The following is an 18,195-nucleotide window of genomic DNA, read 5'->3' as shown; positions in this document are numbered from 1 at the left end:
GGTATGAGGTGTGTCCCCCCCCCAGGGGTCCTGTCTTTGTGGGTGGGTGGGTGTCCCCCCCCCCGGGTGACGGTGTCCCCCCCCCGCAGTGGCCGTTCCCCCTGGACCCCTTCCAGCAGCGGGCCGTGCTCTGCCTGGAGCGGGGCCACTCGCTGCTGGTGGCCGCCCACACCTCGGCCGGCAAAACCGTGGTGGCCGAATACGCCATCGCGCTGGCCCAGCGCCACATGACCCGGTGAGTGACCCCCCCCCCCCCCCCCGTGTCCCCCCCCCCCAAAAAAAAAAAAAAAAACCCCAAAAAAAACCCCCCCCCTGGGGCATCCCAAACCTTCCCGCCCATCCCCAGCATCACCCTGAGGGTTCGCCGTTGCCCCGATGTGTCGTGTCCCCCCCCCCAACTTTGGGGGGTTTTTTGGGGGGGGTGTCTCTAAAGTCATTGCCCCCCCAAAAAAAATCTCCCCCTGTCCCCCCCCCTTCAAAAAAAAACAAAAACCCCCCAAAACCCCCCCCCCCGGGGCGTCCCAAATCTTCCCCCCCTCCCCGTCCCCAGCATCACCCCGAGGTTTGCCGTTGCCCCGATGTGTCGTATCCCCCCCCAACTTCGGGGGTTTTTGGGGGGGGGGGTGTGTCCCTAAAGTCTTTGCCCCCCCCCGCGAAAATCTCCCCGTGTCCCCCCCCCTCAAAAAAAAAACCAGCCCCCCCCAGGGCGTCCCAAACCTTCGCACCCCTCCTCGTCTCCAGCATCACCCCGAGGGTTCGCCGTTGCGCCGATGTGTCGTGTCCCCCCCCCAACTTTGGAGTTTTTGGGGGGGGGGGGTGTCTCTAAAGTCATTGCCCCCCCCCCAAAAAATCTCCCCGTGTCCCACCCCCTCAAAAAAAAAAAAAAAAAACCCGGCCTGGGGCGTCCCAAACCTTCCCCCCCCTCCCCGTCCCCAGCGTCGCCCGAGGGTTCGCCGTTGCCCCGATGTGTGTGTGTCCCCCCCCCAACTTTGGGGGTCTTTAACAGTCTTCCCCCCTCAAAATCCCCCCCGGGGGGGTCTCTAGCCCTCGTTTCCCCCCCCAGGGGGGTGTCTTTAACTCTCTCCCCCCCCCCCCCACAAATGCCCCCCGGGGGGTCTCTAACCCTGTGTCCCCCCCCGGGGGGGTCTTTAACCCTCTTCCCCCCCCAGATCCCCTCCGGGGGGGTCTCTAACCCTGTGTCCCCCCTCGGGGGGGGGGTCTTTAACCCCCTTCTGCCCCCCAAATCCCCCCCGGGGGGGTCTCTAACGCTCTGTGTCCCCCCCTGGGGGGGTGTCTTTAACCCTCTCCCCCCCCAAAATCCCCCCCGGGGGGGTCTCTAGTCCTGTGTCCCCCCCCCAGGGGGGGTCTTTAACCTTCTCCCCCCCCGGGGGCGGTCTCGTCTAACCCTCTGTGTCCCCCCGGGGGGGGGGTGTTTTTAAACCCCCTTCTGCCCCCCAGATCCCCCCCGGGGGGGCTTTAACCCTCTTCCCCCCCAAATCCCCCCCGGGGGGGTCTCTAGTCCTGTGTCCCCCCCCCCCGGGGGGGTCTTTAACAGTCTTCTCCCCCCAAATCTCCCCTGCGGGGGGGTCTCTAATCCTGTGTCCCCCCCCGGGGGGGTGTCTTTAACCCTCTTCCCCCCAAAATCCCCCCGGGGGGGTGTCTAACCCCGTGTCCCCCCGGGGGGGTCTCTAACCCTGTGCCCCCCCCCGGGGGTGGGGGTCCTTAACGCTCTTTCCCCAAATGCCCCCCGGGGGGGTCTCTAATCCTGTGTCCCCCCCCCAGGGGGGTCTTTAACAGTCTTCTCCCCCCAAATCTCCCCCCCGGGGGGGTCTCTAGCCCTCGTTTCCCCCCCGGGGGGGTCTCTAACCCCGTGCCCCCCCCCCCCGGGGGTGTCCGTGCCCCCCCAGGACGATCTACACCTCCCCCATCAAGGCTCTCTCCAACCAGAAGTTCCGGGATTTCCGGGGGACCTTCGGGGACGTGGGGCTGCTGACGGGGGACGCCCAGCTGCGCCCCGAGGCCGCCTGCCTCGTCATGACCACCGAGATCCTGCGGTCAGCCCCACGGCGCTGCCCCACGGCGCCGCCCCACGGACCCCCCGCTGCCCCACGGGCCCCCACGGACCCCCTGCACTGCCCCACGGCGCCCCCACGGGCCCCCAGCACTGCCCCATGGACCCTACGGCACCCCTCAGACACCCAGCGCTGCCCCACGGATCCCCTGCACTGCCCCACAGACCCCTACGGCATCCCCCAGACACACAGCACTGCCCACAGATCCCCCCCGCTGCCCCACGGACCCCCAGCACTGCCCACAGACCCCTGCGGCACCCCCCAGACACCCAGCGCTGCCCTACAGATCCCCCATGCTGCCCCACGGATCCCCCATGCTGCCCCACAGACCCCTACGGCACCCCCCAGACACCCAGCGCTGCCCCACCGGGCCCCCTGCCCTGCCCCACGGCGCCCCACAGGCCCCCACCACTACCCCCACGGACCCCCTACAGCACCCCACGGACCCCCTACAGCACCCCCAGACACCCACCACTGCCCCACGACCCCCCGCACTGCCCCACGGCGCCCCCGGGCCCCCAGCACTGCCCCACAGACCCCTGCGGCACCCCCCAGACACCCAGCACTGCCCACAGATCCCCCACGCTGCCCCATGGATCCCCCATGCTGCCCCACGGGCCCCTGCACTGCCCCACGGCGCCCACGGGCCCCCAGCACTGCCCCACAGACCCCTACGGCACCCCCCAGACACCCAGCACTGCCCCACAGATCCCCCACCCTGCCCCACGGATCCCCCATGCTGCCCCACGGACCCCCTGCACTGCCCCACGGCGCCCCACGGGCCCCCAGCACTGCCCCACAGACCGCTACAGCACCCCCCAGACACCCAGCACTGCCCCACGACCCCCTGCACTGCCCCACGGCGCCCCACGGGCCCCCAGCACTGCCCCACAGACCCTACGGCACCCCCCAGACACCCAGCACTGCCCCACGGACCCCCTGCACTGCCCACGGCGCCCCACGGGCCCCCACCACTGCCCCACGGACCCCTACGGCACCCCCCAGACACCCACCACTGCCCCACGGACCCCCCGCACTGCCCCACGGCGCCCCACAGGCCCCCACCACTGCCCCACGGACCCCTACGGCACCCCCCAGACACCCAGCGCTGCCCACGGATCCCCCGCCCTGCCCACGGCGCCCCACGGGCCCCTAGCACTGCCCCACAGACCCCTACAGCACCCCCCAGACACACAGCACTGCCCCACGGATCCCCCCGCACTGCCCCACGGATCCCCATGCTGCCCCACGGATCCCCCATGCCTGCCCCACGGACCCCCTGCACTGCCCCACGGCGCCCCACGGGCCCCCACCAGACCCCTGCGGCACCCCCCAGACACCAGCACTGCCCCACAGATCCCCCACGCTGTCCCACGGATCCCCCATGCTGCCCCACAGACCCCCTGCACTGCCCCACGGCGCCCCACGGGCCCCCAGCACTGCCCCACAGACCCCTACGGCACCCCCCAGACACCCAGCACTGCCCCACGGACCCCCTGCACTGCCCCACGGCGCCCCACGGGCCCCCACCACTGCCCCACGGACCCCTACGGCACCCCCCAGACACCCAGCGCTGCCCCACGGATCCCCCACGCTGCCCCACGGATCCCCCACGCTGCCCCACAGACCCCTACAGCACCCCCCAGACACACAGTGCTGCCCCACAGATCCCCTGACCTGCCCCACGGATCCCCTGCGCTACCCCACAGACCCCTACGGCACCCCACAGACACCCACCACTGCCCCACGGACCCCCCACGCTGCCCCACAGACCCCTACAGCACCCCCCAGACACACAGCACTGCCCCACAGATCCCCAGCACTGCCCCACGGCGCCCCACAGGCCCCCACCACTGCCCCACGGACCCCTACGGCACCCCCCAGACACCCAGCGCTGCCCCACGGATCCCCCGCCCTGCCCCACGGATCCCTGCACTGCCCCACGGCGCCCCACGGGCCCCTAGCACTGCCCCACAGACCCCTACAGCACCCCCCAGACACACAGCACTGCCCCACAGATCCCCCGCGCTGCCCCACAGACCCCTACAGCACCCCACGGACCCCTACAGCACCCCGCAGACACCCACCGCTGCCCCACGGATCCCCCGCACTGCCCCACGGCGCCCCACGGGCCCCCAGCACTGCCCCACGGACCCCTACGGCACCCCCCAGACACACAGCACTGCCCAATGGACTCCCCATGGAGCCCTGCAGCACCCCACAGACACCCACCACTGCCCTACGGCGCCGCCCCACGGATCCCCTGCGCTGCCCCACAGACCCCTACAGCACCCCACAGGCCCCCAGCACTGCCCCATGGATCCCCCGCGCTGCCCCACAGACCCCTACAGCACCCCACAGACACCCAGCGCTGCCCCATGGACTCCCCGTGGAGCCCTGCAGCACCCCACAGACACCCACCACTGCCCCACGGCACTGCCCCACGGATCCCCCACGCTGCCCCACAGTGCCCCGCGGGCCCCCAGCACTGCCCCACAGCACCCCACAGACACCCAGCGCTGCCCCACAGCGCTGCCCCACGGCGCCGCCCCGCGGTGCCACCCCACGGATCCCCCGCAGTGCCCCACGGCGCCCCACGGGCCCCCAGCACTGCCCCATGGACCCCTACAGCACCCCCCAGACACCCAGCACTGCCCCACGGTGCCCCCTGCACTGCCCCACAGCACCCTATGGACCCCCCACACTGCCCCACGGACTCCCAGCCCCCTAAGACCCCCCCAACTCCCTTCTCTCCCCCCATAGAGCCCCCCAAACCCCCCCAGACCCCCTCCCAGCCCCCTAAGTCCCCCCAACTCGCTTCTCTCCCCCCATAGGGACCCCCAAACCCCCCAGACCCCCTCCCAGCCCCCTTAGAGCCCCCCAACTCCCTTCTATCCCCCATAGAGCCCCCCAAACCCCCTCAAGACCCCCCAGATCCCTTCTAGCCCCCCCTCAAACCCCCCCAGACCCCCTCCCAGCCCCCTAAGACCCCCCCAACTCCCTTCTCTCCCCCCATAGAGCCCCCCAAACCCCCCCAAGCCCCCCCAATCCCCCCCAGACCCCCTCCCAGCCCCCTAAGTCCCCCCTAACTGCCTTCTCTCCCCCCATAGAGCCCCCCAAGCCCCCCCAATCCCCCCCAGACCCCCTCCCAGCCCCCCAAGATCCCCCAACTCCCTTCTCTCCCCCCATAGAGCCCCCCAAACCCCCCCAAGCCCCCCCAATCCCCCCCAGACCCCCTCCCAGCCCCCTAAGTCCCCCCTAACTGCCTTCTCTCCCCCCATAGAGGCCCCCCAAGCCCCCCCAATCCCCCCCAGACCCCCTCCCAGCCCCCCAAGATCCCCCAACTCCCTTCTCTCCCCCCATAGAGCCCCCCAAACCCCCTCAAGACCCCCCAGATCCCTTCTAGCCCCCCCTCAAACCCCTCTAGACCCCCTCCCAGCCCCCCAAGAGCCCCCCAACTGCCTTCCCTCCCCCCATAGAGCCCCCCAGACCCCCCCAGACCCCCTCCCAGCCCCCTAAGACCCCCCAACTCCCTTCTCTCCCCCTATAGGGATCCCCTAATCCCCCCCAGACCCCCCCCAGCCCCCTAAGACCCCCTCCCAGCCCCCTAAGTCCCCCCCAACTGCCTTCCCTCCCCCCGTAGAGCCCCCCAGACCCCCTCCCAGCCCCCTAAGTCCCCCCCAACTGCCTTCCCTCCCCCCGTAGAGCCCCCCAGACCCCCTCCCAGCCCCCTAAGTCCCCCCCAACTGCCTTCTCTTCCCCCCATGGAGCCCCCCCCCCCCCCAAGCCCCCTACCACCCCCCCTAACCCCCCCCCCCCTTTTCTCTTCCCCCCCCCCCCCCAGCTCGATGCTTTACAACGGCTCCGACGTCATCCGCGACCTGGAGTGGGTGATTTTCGACGAGGTCCATTACATCAACGACGCCGAGGTGAGCCGGGGGGGGGGCGTCTGTCTCGGGGGGGGGGGGGGGTGTCTTGGGGACCCCCCCTGACCCCCTGACCCCCCCCCCAGCGCGGCGTGGTGTGGGAGGAGGTGCTGATCATGCTGCCCGAGCACGTCAAGCTCATCCTGCTCAGCGCCACCATCCCCAACGCCCTGGAGTTCGCCCAGTGGGTCGGGTAGGACGGGGGGGGGGGTCCTGGGGGGGGGCTTTGGGGGGGAGATAAGGGGCTGGGGGGGGGTCTGGGATGTCCCTTGGGGGGGTTGGGGGGGGCTGAGAGCATTTGAGGGGGTGTTGGGGGTCTCCAGGCTGAACATGGGGGGCTGTAGAGTCCCTGGGGGGGGCTTTGGGGGGAGATAAGGGGCTGGGGGGGGTCTGGGAGGTCCCTTGTGGGGGGCTGGGGGGGCGGAGAGGGGTTTGGGGGGGGGGCTGGGGGTCTCCGGGTTGAACTTGGGGGGCTGTAGAGTCCCTGGGGGGGAGATAAGGGCTGGGGGGGGTCTGGGACATCCCTTGTGGGGGGCTGGGGGGGCGGAGAGGGGTTTGGGGGGGGGCTGGGGGTCTCCAGGTTGAACCTGGGGGGCTGTAGAGTCCCTGGGGGGGGAGATAAGGGGCTGGGGGGGGTCTGGGACATCCCTTGGGGGGGGCCGGGGGGGGTTGGTGGGTGTCTGGGGGGCCAGAGAGGGGTGTGAGGGGGGGCTGGGGGTCTCCAAGTTGAACTTGGGGGGCTGTAGAGTCCCTGGGGGGGTCCCTGGGGTGACCTTGGGGGGTCCTGAGGGGGTTTTAGGGGGGTCTGGGGGGGGAGATAAGGGGCTGGGGTGGGTCTGGGACATCCCTTGTGGGGGGCTGGGGGGGCGGAGAGGGGTTTGGGGGGGGGCTGGGGGTCTCCAGGTTGAACCTGGGGGGCTGTAGAGTCCCTGGGGGGGTCCTGGGGGGGGGTTAGGGGGTCTGGGGGGGGAGATAAGGGGCTGGGGGGGGTCTGGGAGGTCCCTTGTGGGGGGCTGGGGGGGCGGAGAGGGGTTTGGGGGGGTGCTGGGGGTCTCCAGGTTGAACTTGGGGGGCTGTAGAGTCCCTGGGGGGGCTTTGGGGGGGGCTTTGGGGGGGAGATAAGGGGCTGGGGGGGGTCTGGGATATCCCTTGTGGGGGGCTGGGGGGGCGGAGAGGGATTTGGGGGGGGGCTGGGGGTCTCCAGGTTGAACCTGGGGGGCTGTAGAGTCCCTGGGGGGGTCCTGGGGGGGGGTTTAGGGGCCTGGGGGGGAGATAAGGGGCTGGGGGGGGTCTGGGATGTCCCTTGTGGGGGGTTGGGGGTGTCGGGGGGGCCAGAGAGGGGTGTGAGGGGGGGCTGGGGGTCACCGGGTTGAACTTGGGGGGCTGTAGAGTCCCTGGGGGGGCCTTTGGGGGGGGTGGGGGGGGAGATAAGGGGCTGGGGGGGGTCTGGGACGTCCCTTGTGGGGGGCTGGGGGGTGTCGGGGGGGCTGAGAGGGGTGTGAGGGGGGGTTGGGGGTCTCCAGGTTGATCTTGGGGGGCTGTAGAGTCCCTGGGGGGGTCCCTGGGATGACCTTGGGGGGTCCTGGGGGAGTTTTAGCGGGGGCTGGGGGGGAAATAAGGGGCTGGGGGGGGGTCTGGGACATCCCTTGGGGGGGGCCGGGGGGGGTTGGTGGGTGTCTGGGGGGCCAGAGAAGGGTGTGAGGGGGGGCTGGGGGTCTCCAGGTTGAACTTGGGGGGCTGTAGAGTCCCTGGGGGGGTCCTGGGGGGGGCTTTGGGGGGGTCTGGGGGGAGATGAGGGGCTGGGGGGGGTCTGGGATATCCCTTGTGGGGGGTTGGGGGGGCTGAGAGCATTTGAGGGGGGGCTGGGGGTCTCCAGGCTGAACATGGGGGGCTGTAGAGTCCCTGGGGGGGGCTTTGGGGGGGAGATAAGGGGCTGGGGGGGGTCTGGGAGGTCCCTTGTGGGGGGCTGGGGGGGCGGAGAGGGGTTTGGGGGGGGGGCTGGGGGTCTCCAGGTTGAACCTGGGGGGCTGTAGAGTCCCTGGGGGGGTCCTGGGGGGGGAGATAAGGGGCTGGGGGGGGGTCTGGGATATCCCTTGTGGGGGGCTGGGGGGGCGGAGAGGGGTTTGGGGGGGGGCTGGGGGTCTCCAGGTTGAACCTGGGGGGCTGTAGAGTCCCTGGGGGGGTTCTGGGGGGGGGTTAGGGGGTCTGGGGGGGGAGATAAGTGGCTGGGGGGGGGTCTGGGAGGTCCCTTGTGGGGGGCTGGGGGGGCGGAGAGCGGTTTGGGGGGGGGCTGGGGGTCTCCAGGTTGAACTTGGGGGGCTGTAGAGAGTCCCTGGGGGGGTCCTGGGGGGGGCTTAGGGGGTCTGGGGGGGGAGATAAGGGGCTGGGGGGGGGTCTGGGAGGTCCCTTGTGGGGGGCTGGGGGGGCGGAGAGGGGTTTGGGGGGGGGCTGGGGGTCTCCGGGTTGAACTTGGGGGGCTGTAGAGTCCCTGGGGGGGTCCTGGGGTGGCCTTTGGGGGGGGTGGGGGTGGAGATAAGGGGCTGGGGGGGGTCTGGGATGTCCCTTGTGGGGGGCTGGGGGGTGTCGGGGGGGCTGAGAGGGGTGTGAGGGGGGGTTGGGGGTCTCCAGGCTGAACCTGGGGGGCTGTAGAGTCCCTGGGGGGGTCCTGGGGGGGGCTTTGGGGGGTCCTGGGGGGGGAGATAAGGGGCTGGGGGGGGAGATAAGGGGCTGGGGGGGGTCTGGGACATCCCTTGGGGGGGGCCGGGGGGGGTTGGGGGTGTCTGGGGGGCCAGAGAGGGGTTTGAGGGGGGGCTGGGGGTCTCCGGGTTGAACTTGGGGGGCTGTAGAGTCCCTGGGGGGGTCCTGGGGGGGGTTTTAGGGGGTCTGGGGGGGAACTAAGGGGCTGGGGGGGGTCTGCGAGGTCATTTGTGGGGGGCTGGGGGGTGTCGGGGGGGCTGAAAGGGGTGTGAGGGGGTGTTGGGGGTCTCCAAGTTGAACTTGGGGGGGCTGTAGAGTCCCTGGGGGGGGCGATTTGGGGGGGCTGAGGGTCTTGGGGGGGCCAACGGGGGGGGTTTGGGGGGTCCTGGGGGGGGGTCGCGGGGGGGGGGGGGGGTTGGGTGGAAATGGGGCGTTTGGGGGGGAAATGGGGGTCTTGGAGGGGGGTCTAGGGGGGTGCTGGGGGTCCCTGGGGTGTCTTGGGGGGGTTTGGGGGGGGGCTCTAGGGCAGAGCTGAGGCCGTGGGGCGGGGATGTGGGGCGCTGTGGGGCGCTGTGGGGCGCAGAGCTCCCCCCGAGGTGGATTTTTTGCCCGTTTCTGGGTTTTTTTACCCCATTTCCCGCTGCACCAAGCGGCGGCGCCTGCGCGTCCTCAGCCCCCGGTGTCGCTCTAGGGCAGAGCTGACGCTATGGGGCAGGGCTGTGGGGGGCTGTGGGGCGCTGTGGGGCGCAGAGCTCCCCCTGAGGGGGTTTTTTGCCCGTTTCTGGGGTTTTTTACCCCATTTCCCGCTGCACCGAGCGGCAGCGCCTGCGCGTCATCAGCCCCCGGTGCCGCTCTAGGGCAGAGCTGACGCTATGGGGCAGGGATGTGGGGGGCTGTGGGGGGCTGTGGGGCACAGAGTCCCCCCGAGGCGTTTTTTTGCCCGTTTCTGGGGTTTTTTGCCCCGTTTGCAGCCGCACCAAGCGGCGGCGCCTGCGCGTCGTCAGCCCCCGGTGTCGCTCTAGGGCAGAGCTGACGCTATGGGGCAGGGCTGTGGGGGGCTGTGGGGGGCTGTGGGGCGCTGTGGGGTGCAGAGCTCCCCCCGAGGTCGATTTTTTGCCCGTTTCTGGGTTTTTTTACCCCATTTCGTGCTGCACCGAGCGGCGGCGCCTGCGCGTCCTCAGCCCCTGGTGTCGCTCTAGGGCAGAGCTGATGCTATGGGGCAGGGCTGTGGGGCGCTGTGGGGGGCTGTGGGGCGCTGTGGGGCGCAGAGCTCCCCCTGAGGCGGTTTTTTGCCCGTTTCTGGGGTTTTTTGCCCCGTTTGCAGCCGCACCAAGCGGCGGCGCCTGCGCGTCCTCAGCCCCCGGTGTCGCTCTAGGGCAGAGCTGACGCTATGGGGCAGGGATGTGGGGGGCTGTGGGGAGATGTGGGGCGCAGAGCTCCCCCTGAGGCGTTTTTTTGCCCGTTTCTGGGGTTTTTTGCCCCGTTTGCAGCCGCACCAAGCGGCGCCGCCTGCGCGTCATCAGCACCCCCCGGCGCCCGGTGCCGCTCCAGCATTTCCTCTACACGGGCAACGGGCCCCACAGCCGGGACCAGCTCTTCCTCCTGCTCGACGCCCGCGGCAACTTCTGCACCCAGGGGTGAGACCCACGGCTGCCCCACGGCTGCCCCACGGCGACCCACGGCGACCCCCGGCCGCCCCCGGCCACCCCCGGCCACCCCTTTCCCCCGGTGGCACCCGAGTGTTTTCCCTCTGGAGACGCTGCCGGGGTCCTGCGTGGCTCCCGGTGTGCTCTGCCCCATAGCCAGCCCCATAGCCAGCCCCATAGAAGGGTCCTGCATGCCCTTGAGTTGGCCCTGCCCCACGGCTGCCCCACGGCCACCCCTTTCCCCCGGTGGCACCCGAGCGTTGTCCCTCTGGAGACGCTGCGGGGGTCCCCCGTGACTCCCGGTGTGCTCTGCCCCATAGCCAGCCCCATAGCCAGCCCCATAGAAGGGTCCTGCACGGCCTTGAGCTGGCCCTGCCCCACGGCCAGCCCCATAGAAGGGTGTTGCACAGCTTTGAGCTGGCTCTGCCCTATATCGAGCCTCATAGAAGGCTTCTGCACAGCCTTGAGTAGACTCTGCCCCATAGCCAGCCCCATAGCCAGCCCCATAGAAGTGTCCTGCATGGCCTTGAGCTGGCCCTGCCCCACGGCTGCCCCACGGCCACCCCTTTCCCCTGGTGGCACCCGAGTGTTTTCCCTCTGGAGACGCTGCCGGGGTCCTGCGTGGCTCCCGGTGCGCTCTGCCCCATAGCCAGCCCCATAGCCAGCCCCATAGAAGGGTCCTGCACGGCCTTGAGCTGGCCCTGCCCCACGGCCAGCCCCATAGAAGGGTGTTGCACAGCTTTGGGCTGGCTCTGCCCTATATCGAGCCTCATAGAAGGCTTCTGCACAGCCTTGAGTAGACTCTGCCCCATAGCCAGCCCCATAGCCAGCCCCATAGAAGGGTCCTGCATGCCCTTGAGTTGGCCCTGCCCCACGGCTGCCCCACGGCCACCCCTTTCCCCCGGTGGCACCCGAGCGTTGTCCCTCTGGAGACGCTGCGGGGGTCCTGCGTGGCTCCCGGTGTGCTCTGCCCCATAGCCAGCCCCATAGCCAGCCCCATAGAAGGGTCCTGCATGGCCTTGAGCTGGCCCCGCCCCACGGCCAGCCCCATAGAAGGGTGTTGCACAGCTTTGAGCTGGCTCTGCCCTATATCGAGCCTCATAGAAGGCTTCTGCACAGCCCTGAGCAGACTCTGCCCCATAGCCAGCCCCATAGAAGGGTTTTGCACACCCTTGAGCTGTCTCTGCCCCATAGCCAGCCCCACAGCCAGCCCCATGGAGGCATCCTGCACAGCCTCGAGGTGATTCTGCCCCATGCCCAGCCCCATAGAAGGATCCTGCACAACCTCGAGCTGTCTCTGCCCCATAGCCAGCCCCATAGAAGGGTTTTGCACGTCCTCAAGCTGTCTCTGCCCCATAGCCAGCCCCATTGAAGGGTTTTGCACACCCTTGAGCTGTCTCTGCCCCATAGCCAGCCCCATAGAGGTGTCCTGCACAGCCTCGAGCTGTCTCTGCCCCATAGCCAGCCCCATAGAAGGGTTTTGCACACCCTTGATCTGTCTCTGCCCCATAGCCAGCCCCATAGAGGCGTCCTGCACAGCCTCGAGCTGTGTCTGCCCCATGCCCAGCCCCACAGAATGACCCTGCACAGCCTCGAGGTGGTTCTGCCCCACGGCCAGCCCCATAGTTAGGTGTCGCAGAGCTTCGAGCCGTCTCTGCCCCATAGCCAGCCCCACAGAGTCCCTGGGGCGGCCCCACGTCCCTCAGATCCCCCTCTCCCAGTCGCTGTCATCCCGCCCCCGATTCCCCCCCTTTCCCCGGGGCGTTGGGGGGGGTGGGTGGTTATGGGGCTCCCCAGCCCCCCAACCGTCCCCAGCCCCACATCTGCCCCCCAACCAGGTACTACGCGGCCGTGGAGGCCAAGAAGGAGCGAAGCAGCAAACACGCGCAGACCTTCGGGGCCAAGCAGCCCACCATGGGGGGCACCGGCCCCGCCCAGGTCGGGGGGGTGGGGGGGGCACTTATGGGGCTGGGGGGTGGGGGTGCGTGTGTGTCACTTAGGGGGCTGGCGGGGCCTTGGGGGGGGTGGGGGTGGGGGGGGGCAGGTGGCTGCTATGGGGCTCGTGGTGCTCTGAGGGAGCCGCTGTGGGGCTGATGACGCTGTGGGGAGGGATGGGGGGCAGGGGATGGGGGGGCTGGGGGGGGGGGGGGTGTCTCTGTGGGTCTCTATGGGTCTGGGACCCCCCCAGGAGCTGGGGGTCTGGCTGGGGCTGGATCTATGGGGGGGTCTATGGGGGTCTGGGGGGTTATGGGTCTCTGTGGGTCCCGTGCAGGTCTCTATGGGTCCCATGGGGGTCTCTATGGGTCTCTATGGGTCTCTATGGGTCCGTGACCCCCCCGCGTCCCCCCCCAGGACCGGGGGGTCTGGCTGGGGCTGGGCTCTGTGGGGGTCTATGGGGGTCTGAGTGACCTGTGGGTCGCATGGGGGGGTCTCTATGGGTCCCATGGGGGTCTCTATGGGTCTCTATGTGTCTCTATGGGTCTCTGTGGGTCTCTATGGGTCTCTGTGGGTCTCTGTGGGTCCGTGACCCCCCCCGTGTTCCCCCCCCAGGACTGGGGGGGGTCTGGCTGGGGCTGGTGTCTATGGGGGTCTGGGGGGTCTATGGTGATCTGTGGGTCCCATGGGGGATATCTATGGGTCTCTCTGTGTCTCTATGGGTCTCTATGGGTCTCTCTATGTGTCTCTATGGGTCTCTATGGGTCTCTATGGGTCCGTGACCCCCCCACGTCCCCCCCCCAGGACTGGGGGGTCTGGCTGGGGCTGGGCTCTATGGGGGTCTGAGTGGTCTGTGGGTCCCGTGGGGGGGTCTCTATGTGTCTCTATGGGTCCCATGGGGGTCTCTATGGGTCTCTATGGGTCTCTATGTGTCTCTATGGGTCCGTGACCCCCCCGCGTCCCCCCCCAGGACCGGGGGGTCTGGCTGGGGCTGGGCTCTATGGGGGTCTGAGTGGTCTGTGGGTCCCGTGGGGGGGTCTCTATGGGTCTGTGTGGGCCTCTATGGGTCTCTATGGGTCTCTGTGGGTCCCATGGGGGTCTCTATGGGTCTCTATGGGTCTCTATGAATTTCTGTGGGTTTCTATGTGTCTCTATGGGTCTCTATGTGTCTCTGTGGGTCCGTGACCCCACCGCGTCCCCCCCCCAGGACCGGGGGTTCTGGCTGGGACTGGGCTCTATGGGGGGTCTATGGGGGTCTGAGTGATCTGTGGGTCCCGTGGGGGATCTCTATGGCTCTGTATGGGTCTCTATGGGTCTCTATGAGTCTCTATGGATCTCTATGGGTCCCATGGGGGTCTCTATGTGTTTCTGTGGGTCTCTATGGGTCTCTGTGGGTCTCTATGTGTCTCTGTGGGTCCGTGACCCCCCCCGTGTCCCCCCCCAGGACCGGGGGGTCTGGCTGGCGCTGCTGGGGCTGGGCTCTATGGGGGCTCTATGGGGGTCTGAGTGGTCTGTGGGTCCCGTGGGGGGGTCTCTATGTGTCTCTATGGGTCCCATGGGGGTCTCTATGGGTCTCTATGTGTCTCTATGGGTCTCTCTATGTGTCTCTATGGGTCTCTATGGGTCTCTATGGGTCCGTGACCCCCCCGTGTCCCCCCCCAGGACTGGGGGGTCTGGCTGGGGCTGGGCTCTATGGGGGTCTGAGTGATCTGTGGGTCCTGTGGGGGGGTCTCTATGGGTCTCTATGAATTTCTATGGGTTTCTATGGATCTCTATGTGTCTCTATGGATCTCTATGAGTCTCTATGGGTCTCTATGGGTCTCTATGGGTCTCTATGGATCTCTATGTGTCTCTATGGGTCTCTATGGGTCTCTATGGGTCTCTATGTGTCTCTGTGGGTCCGTGACCCCCCCCGTGTCCCCCCCCCAGGACCGGGGGGTCTGGCTGGCGCTGCTGGGGCTGGGCTCTATGGGGGCTCTATGGGGGTCTGAGTGGTCTGTGGGTCCCGTGGGGGGGTCTCTATGGGTCTCTATGTGTCTCTATGGGTCTCTATGGGTCTCTATGGGTCTGTATGTGTCTCTGTGGGTCTCTATGGGTCTCTATGTGTCTCTGTGGGTCTCTATGGGTCTCTGCGGGTCCGTGACCCCCCCGTGTCCCCCCCCCAGGACCGGGGGGTCTGGCTGGCGCTGCTGGGGCTGGGCTCTATGGGGGTCTATGGGGGTCTGAGTGATCTGTGGGTCCCATGGGGGTCTCTATGTGTCTCTATGGGTCCCATGGGGGTCTCTATGTGTCTCTATGGGTCTCTATGTGTCTCTGTGGGTGTCTCTCTATGGGTCTCTATGGGTCTGTATGTGTCTCTATGGGTCTCTATGTGTCTCTATGGGTCTCTATGGGTCTCTATGTGTCTCTGTGGGTCTCTATGTGTCTCTATGGGTCTCTATGGGTCTCTATGGGTCTCTATGTGTCTCTGTGGGTCTCTCTCTATGGGTCTCTATGGGTCTGTATGTGTCTCTATGGGTCTCTATGTGTCTCTATGTGTCTCTATGGGTCTCTATGTGTCTCTGTGGGTCTCTCTCTATGGGTCTCTATGGGTCTCTATGGGTCTCTATGTGTCTCTATGGGTCCGTGACCCCCCCGTGTCCCCCCCCAGGACCGGGGGGTCTGGCTGGCGCTGCTGGGGCTGGGCTCTATGGGGGTCTATGGGGGTCTGAGTGATCTGTGGGTCCCATGGGGGTTTCTATGTGTCTCTATGGGTCCCATGGGGGTCTCTATGGGTCTCTATGTGTCTCTGTGGGTCTCTATGTGTCTCTATGGGTCTCTATGGGTCTCTATGGGTCTCTATGTGTCTCTGTGGGTCTCTCTCTATGGGTCTCTATGGGTCTGTATGTGTCTCTATGGGTCTCTATGTGTCTCTATGGGTCTCTATGGATCTCTATGAGTCTCTATGGGTCTCTGTGGGTCTCTATGGGTCTGGGACCCCCCCAGGAGCTGGGGGTCTGGCTGGGGCTGGATCTATGGGGGGGTCTATGGGGGTCTGGGGGGTTATGGGTCTCTGTGGGTCCCGTGCAGGTCTCTATGGGTCCCATGGGGGTCTCTATGGGTCTCTATGGGTCTCTATGGGTCCGTGACCCCCCCGCGTCCCCCCCCAGGACCGGGGGGTCTGGCTGGGGCTGGGCTCTGTGGGGGTCTATGGGGGTCTGAGTGACCTGTGGGTCGCATGGGGGGGTCTCTATGGGTCCCATGGGGGTCTCTATGGGTCTCTATGTGTCTCTATGGGTCTCTGTGGGTCTCTATGGGTCTCTGTGGGTCTCTGTGGGTCCGTGACCCCCCCCCGTGTTCCCCCCCCAGGACTGGGGGGGGTCTGGCTGGGGCTGGTGTCTATGGGGGTCTGGGGGGTCTATGGTGATCTGTGGGTCCCATGGGGGATATCTATGGGTCTCTCTGTGTCTCTATGGGTCTCTATGGGTCCGTGACCCCCCCACGTCCCCCCCCCAGGACTGGGGGGTCTGGCTGGGGCTGGGCTCTATGGGGGTCTGAGTGGTCTGTGGGTCCCGTGGGGGGGTCTCTATGTGTCTCTATGGGTCTCTGTGGGTCTCTATGTGTCTCTATGGGTCCCATGGGGGTCTCTATGGGTCTCTATGGGTCTCTATGTGTCTCTATGGGTCCGTGACCCCCCCGCGTCCCCCCCCAGGACCGGGGGGTCTGGCTGGGGCTGGGCTCTATGGGGGTCTGAGTGGTCTGTGGGTCCCGTGGGGGGGTCTCTATGGGTCTGTGTGGGCCTCTATGGGTCTCTATGGGTCTCTGTGGGTCCCATGGGGGTCTCTATGGGTCTCTATGGGTCTCTATGAATTTCTGTGGGTTTCTATGTGTCTCTATGGGTCTCTATGGGTCTCTGTGGGTCCGTGACCCCACCGCGTCCCCCCCCCAGGACCGGGGGTTCTGGCTGGGACTGGGCTCTATGGGGGGTCTATGGGGGTCTGAGTGATCTGTGGGTCCCGTGGGGGATCTCTATGGCTCTGTATGGGTCTCTATGGGTCTCTATGAGTCTCTATGGATCTCTATGGGTCCCATGGGGGTCTCTATGTGTTTCTGTGGGTCTCTATGGGTCTCTGTGGGTCTCTATGTGTCTCTGTGGGTCCGTGACCCCCCCCGTGTCCCCCCCCCAGGACCGGGGGGTCTGGCTGGCGCTGCTGGGGCTGCTGCGGGAGCGGGGGCTGCTGCCGGTCGTGGCCTTCACCTTCTCGCGCGGGCGCTGCCGGGACCAGGCCGCGGCCCTGGGCTCCCTCCAGCTGCTGGAGGCCCCCGAGCGCGGCCGCGTCCGGGCCTTCTTCCAGCGCTGCGTCGCCCGCCTGCGGGGGGCCGACCGCCGCCTGCCCCAGGTGGGGGGCTGGGGGGGCTGGGGGGGGCTTTGGGGGGGTTTGGGGGGCCCCAGGGGGGGAGAGAAGGGAGTGAGGGGGTCTAAGGGGGGGTTTGGGGGGCTCTATGGGGGGAGACAAGGGGGGTGGGGGGGTCTTGGGGGGCTGGGAGGGGTCTGGGGGGGTTTGGGGGGCCCCAGGGGGGGAGAGAAGGGGGGTGCGGGGGGGTCTTGGGGGGCTGGGAGGGGGTTTGGGGGGGATTAGGGGGGCCTTGGGGGGGTTCGGGGGGCTCCAGGGGGGGAGAGAAGGGAGTGAGGGGGTCTAAGGGGGGGTTTGGGGGGCTCTATGGGGGGAGAGAAGGGGGGTGGGGGGGTCTTGGGGGGCTGGGAGGGGTCTGGGGGGGTTTGGGGGGCTCTATGGGGGGAGGGAAGGGGGGTGGGGGGGGTCTGAGGGGGCTGGGAGGGGGTCTGGGGGGGATTAGGGGGGGATTGGGGGGGTTTGGGGGGCTCTATGGGGGGAGAGAAGGGGGGTGGGGGGGTTCTTGGGGGGCTGGGAGGGGGTCTAGGGGGTTTGGGGGGCTCTATGGGGGGAGAGAAGGGGGGTGCGGGGGGTCTTGGGGGGCTGGGAGGGGGTCTGGGGGGGATTGGGGGGGTCTTGAGGGGGTTTGGGGGGCCCCAGGGGGGGAGAGAAGGGGGGTGCGGGGGGGTCTTGGGGGGCTGGGAGGGGGTTTGGGGGGGATTAGGGGGGCCTTGGGGGGGTTCGGGGGGCTCCAGGGGGGGAGAGAAGGGAGTGAGGGGGTCTAAGGGGGGGTTTGGGTGGCTCTATGGGGGGAGAGAAGGGGGGTGGGGGGGTCTTGGGGGGCTGGGAGGGGTCTGGGGGGGTTCGGGGGGCTCTATGGGGGGAGGGAAGGGGGGTGGGGGGGGTCTGAGGGGGCTGGGAGGGGGTTTGGGGGGGATTAGGGGGGGCTTGGGGGGGTTTGGGGGGCTCTATGGGGGGAGAGAAGGGGGGTGGGGGGGTCTTGGGGGGCTGGGAGGGGATTAGGGGGGGCTTGGGGGGGTTTGGGGGGCTCCAGGGGGGGAGAGAAGGGGGGTGCGGGGGGTCTTGGGGGGCTGGGAGGGGATTAGGGGGGCCTTGGGGGGGTTCGGGGGGCTCCAGGGGGGGAGAGAAGGGAGTGAGGGGGTCTAAGGGGGGGTTTGGGGGGCTCTATGGGGGGAGAGAAAGGGGGTGCGGGGGGTCTTGGGGGGCTGGGGGGGGCTTTGTGGGGGTTTGGGGGGCTCCAGGGGGGGAGAGAAGGGAGTTGGGGGGATCTTGGGGGGCTGGGAGGGGGTCTAGGGGGGTTTGGGGGGCTCTATGGGGGGGTTTGGGGGCGGTTTGGGGGGACTTGGGGGGCTTTATGGGGGGAGAGAAGGGAGTCAGGGGCTCTTGGGGGGCTGGGGGGGGGGAGCTCTATGGGGGGAGCTCTGTGGGGCGGGTGCTGGGGGGATCTGTGGGGCGCTATGGGGGGATCCGTGGGGCACTATGGGGGGGGATCCGTGGGGCACTAGGGGGGGGTCTGTGGGGCGGT

General features: G+C 68.3%; 1 protein-coding gene across 1 annotated transcript in view; it reads left to right on the top strand.

Annotated features, from left to right (window-relative positions):
- Positions 1–89: 89 nt before the first annotated feature.
- SKIC2 (SKI2 subunit of superkiller complex) overlaps positions 90–18,195 on the top strand; it is a gene marked incomplete at both ends in the record, with an annotated part of 31,130 nt that continues 13,024 nt past the window's right edge. The window contains 7 exons of the mRNA XM_074571701.1: positions 90–235; positions 1,908–2,054; positions 5,917–6,001; positions 6,085–6,191; positions 10,186–10,332; positions 12,180–12,279; positions 16,443–16,655. Of these exons, the coding sequence (XP_074427802.1) occupies positions 90–235; positions 1,908–2,054; positions 5,917–6,001; positions 6,085–6,191; positions 10,186–10,332; positions 12,180–12,279; positions 16,443–16,655 (945 nt within the window). The remainder of the gene's footprint in view (positions 236–1,907; positions 2,055–5,916; positions 6,002–6,084; positions 6,192–10,185; positions 10,333–12,179; positions 12,280–16,442; positions 16,656–18,195) is intronic.

Source organism: Larus michahellis, unplaced genomic scaffold (genome assembly GCF_964199755.1).
Source record: "Larus michahellis unplaced genomic scaffold, bLarMic1.1 SCAFFOLD_498, whole genome shotgun sequence".
Lineage (NCBI taxonomy): Eukaryota > Metazoa > Chordata > Aves > Charadriiformes > Laridae > Larus > Larus michahellis.
Note: the sequence above shows the minus strand (reverse complement) of the source record. Positions and strands in the feature narration are given on the sequence as shown.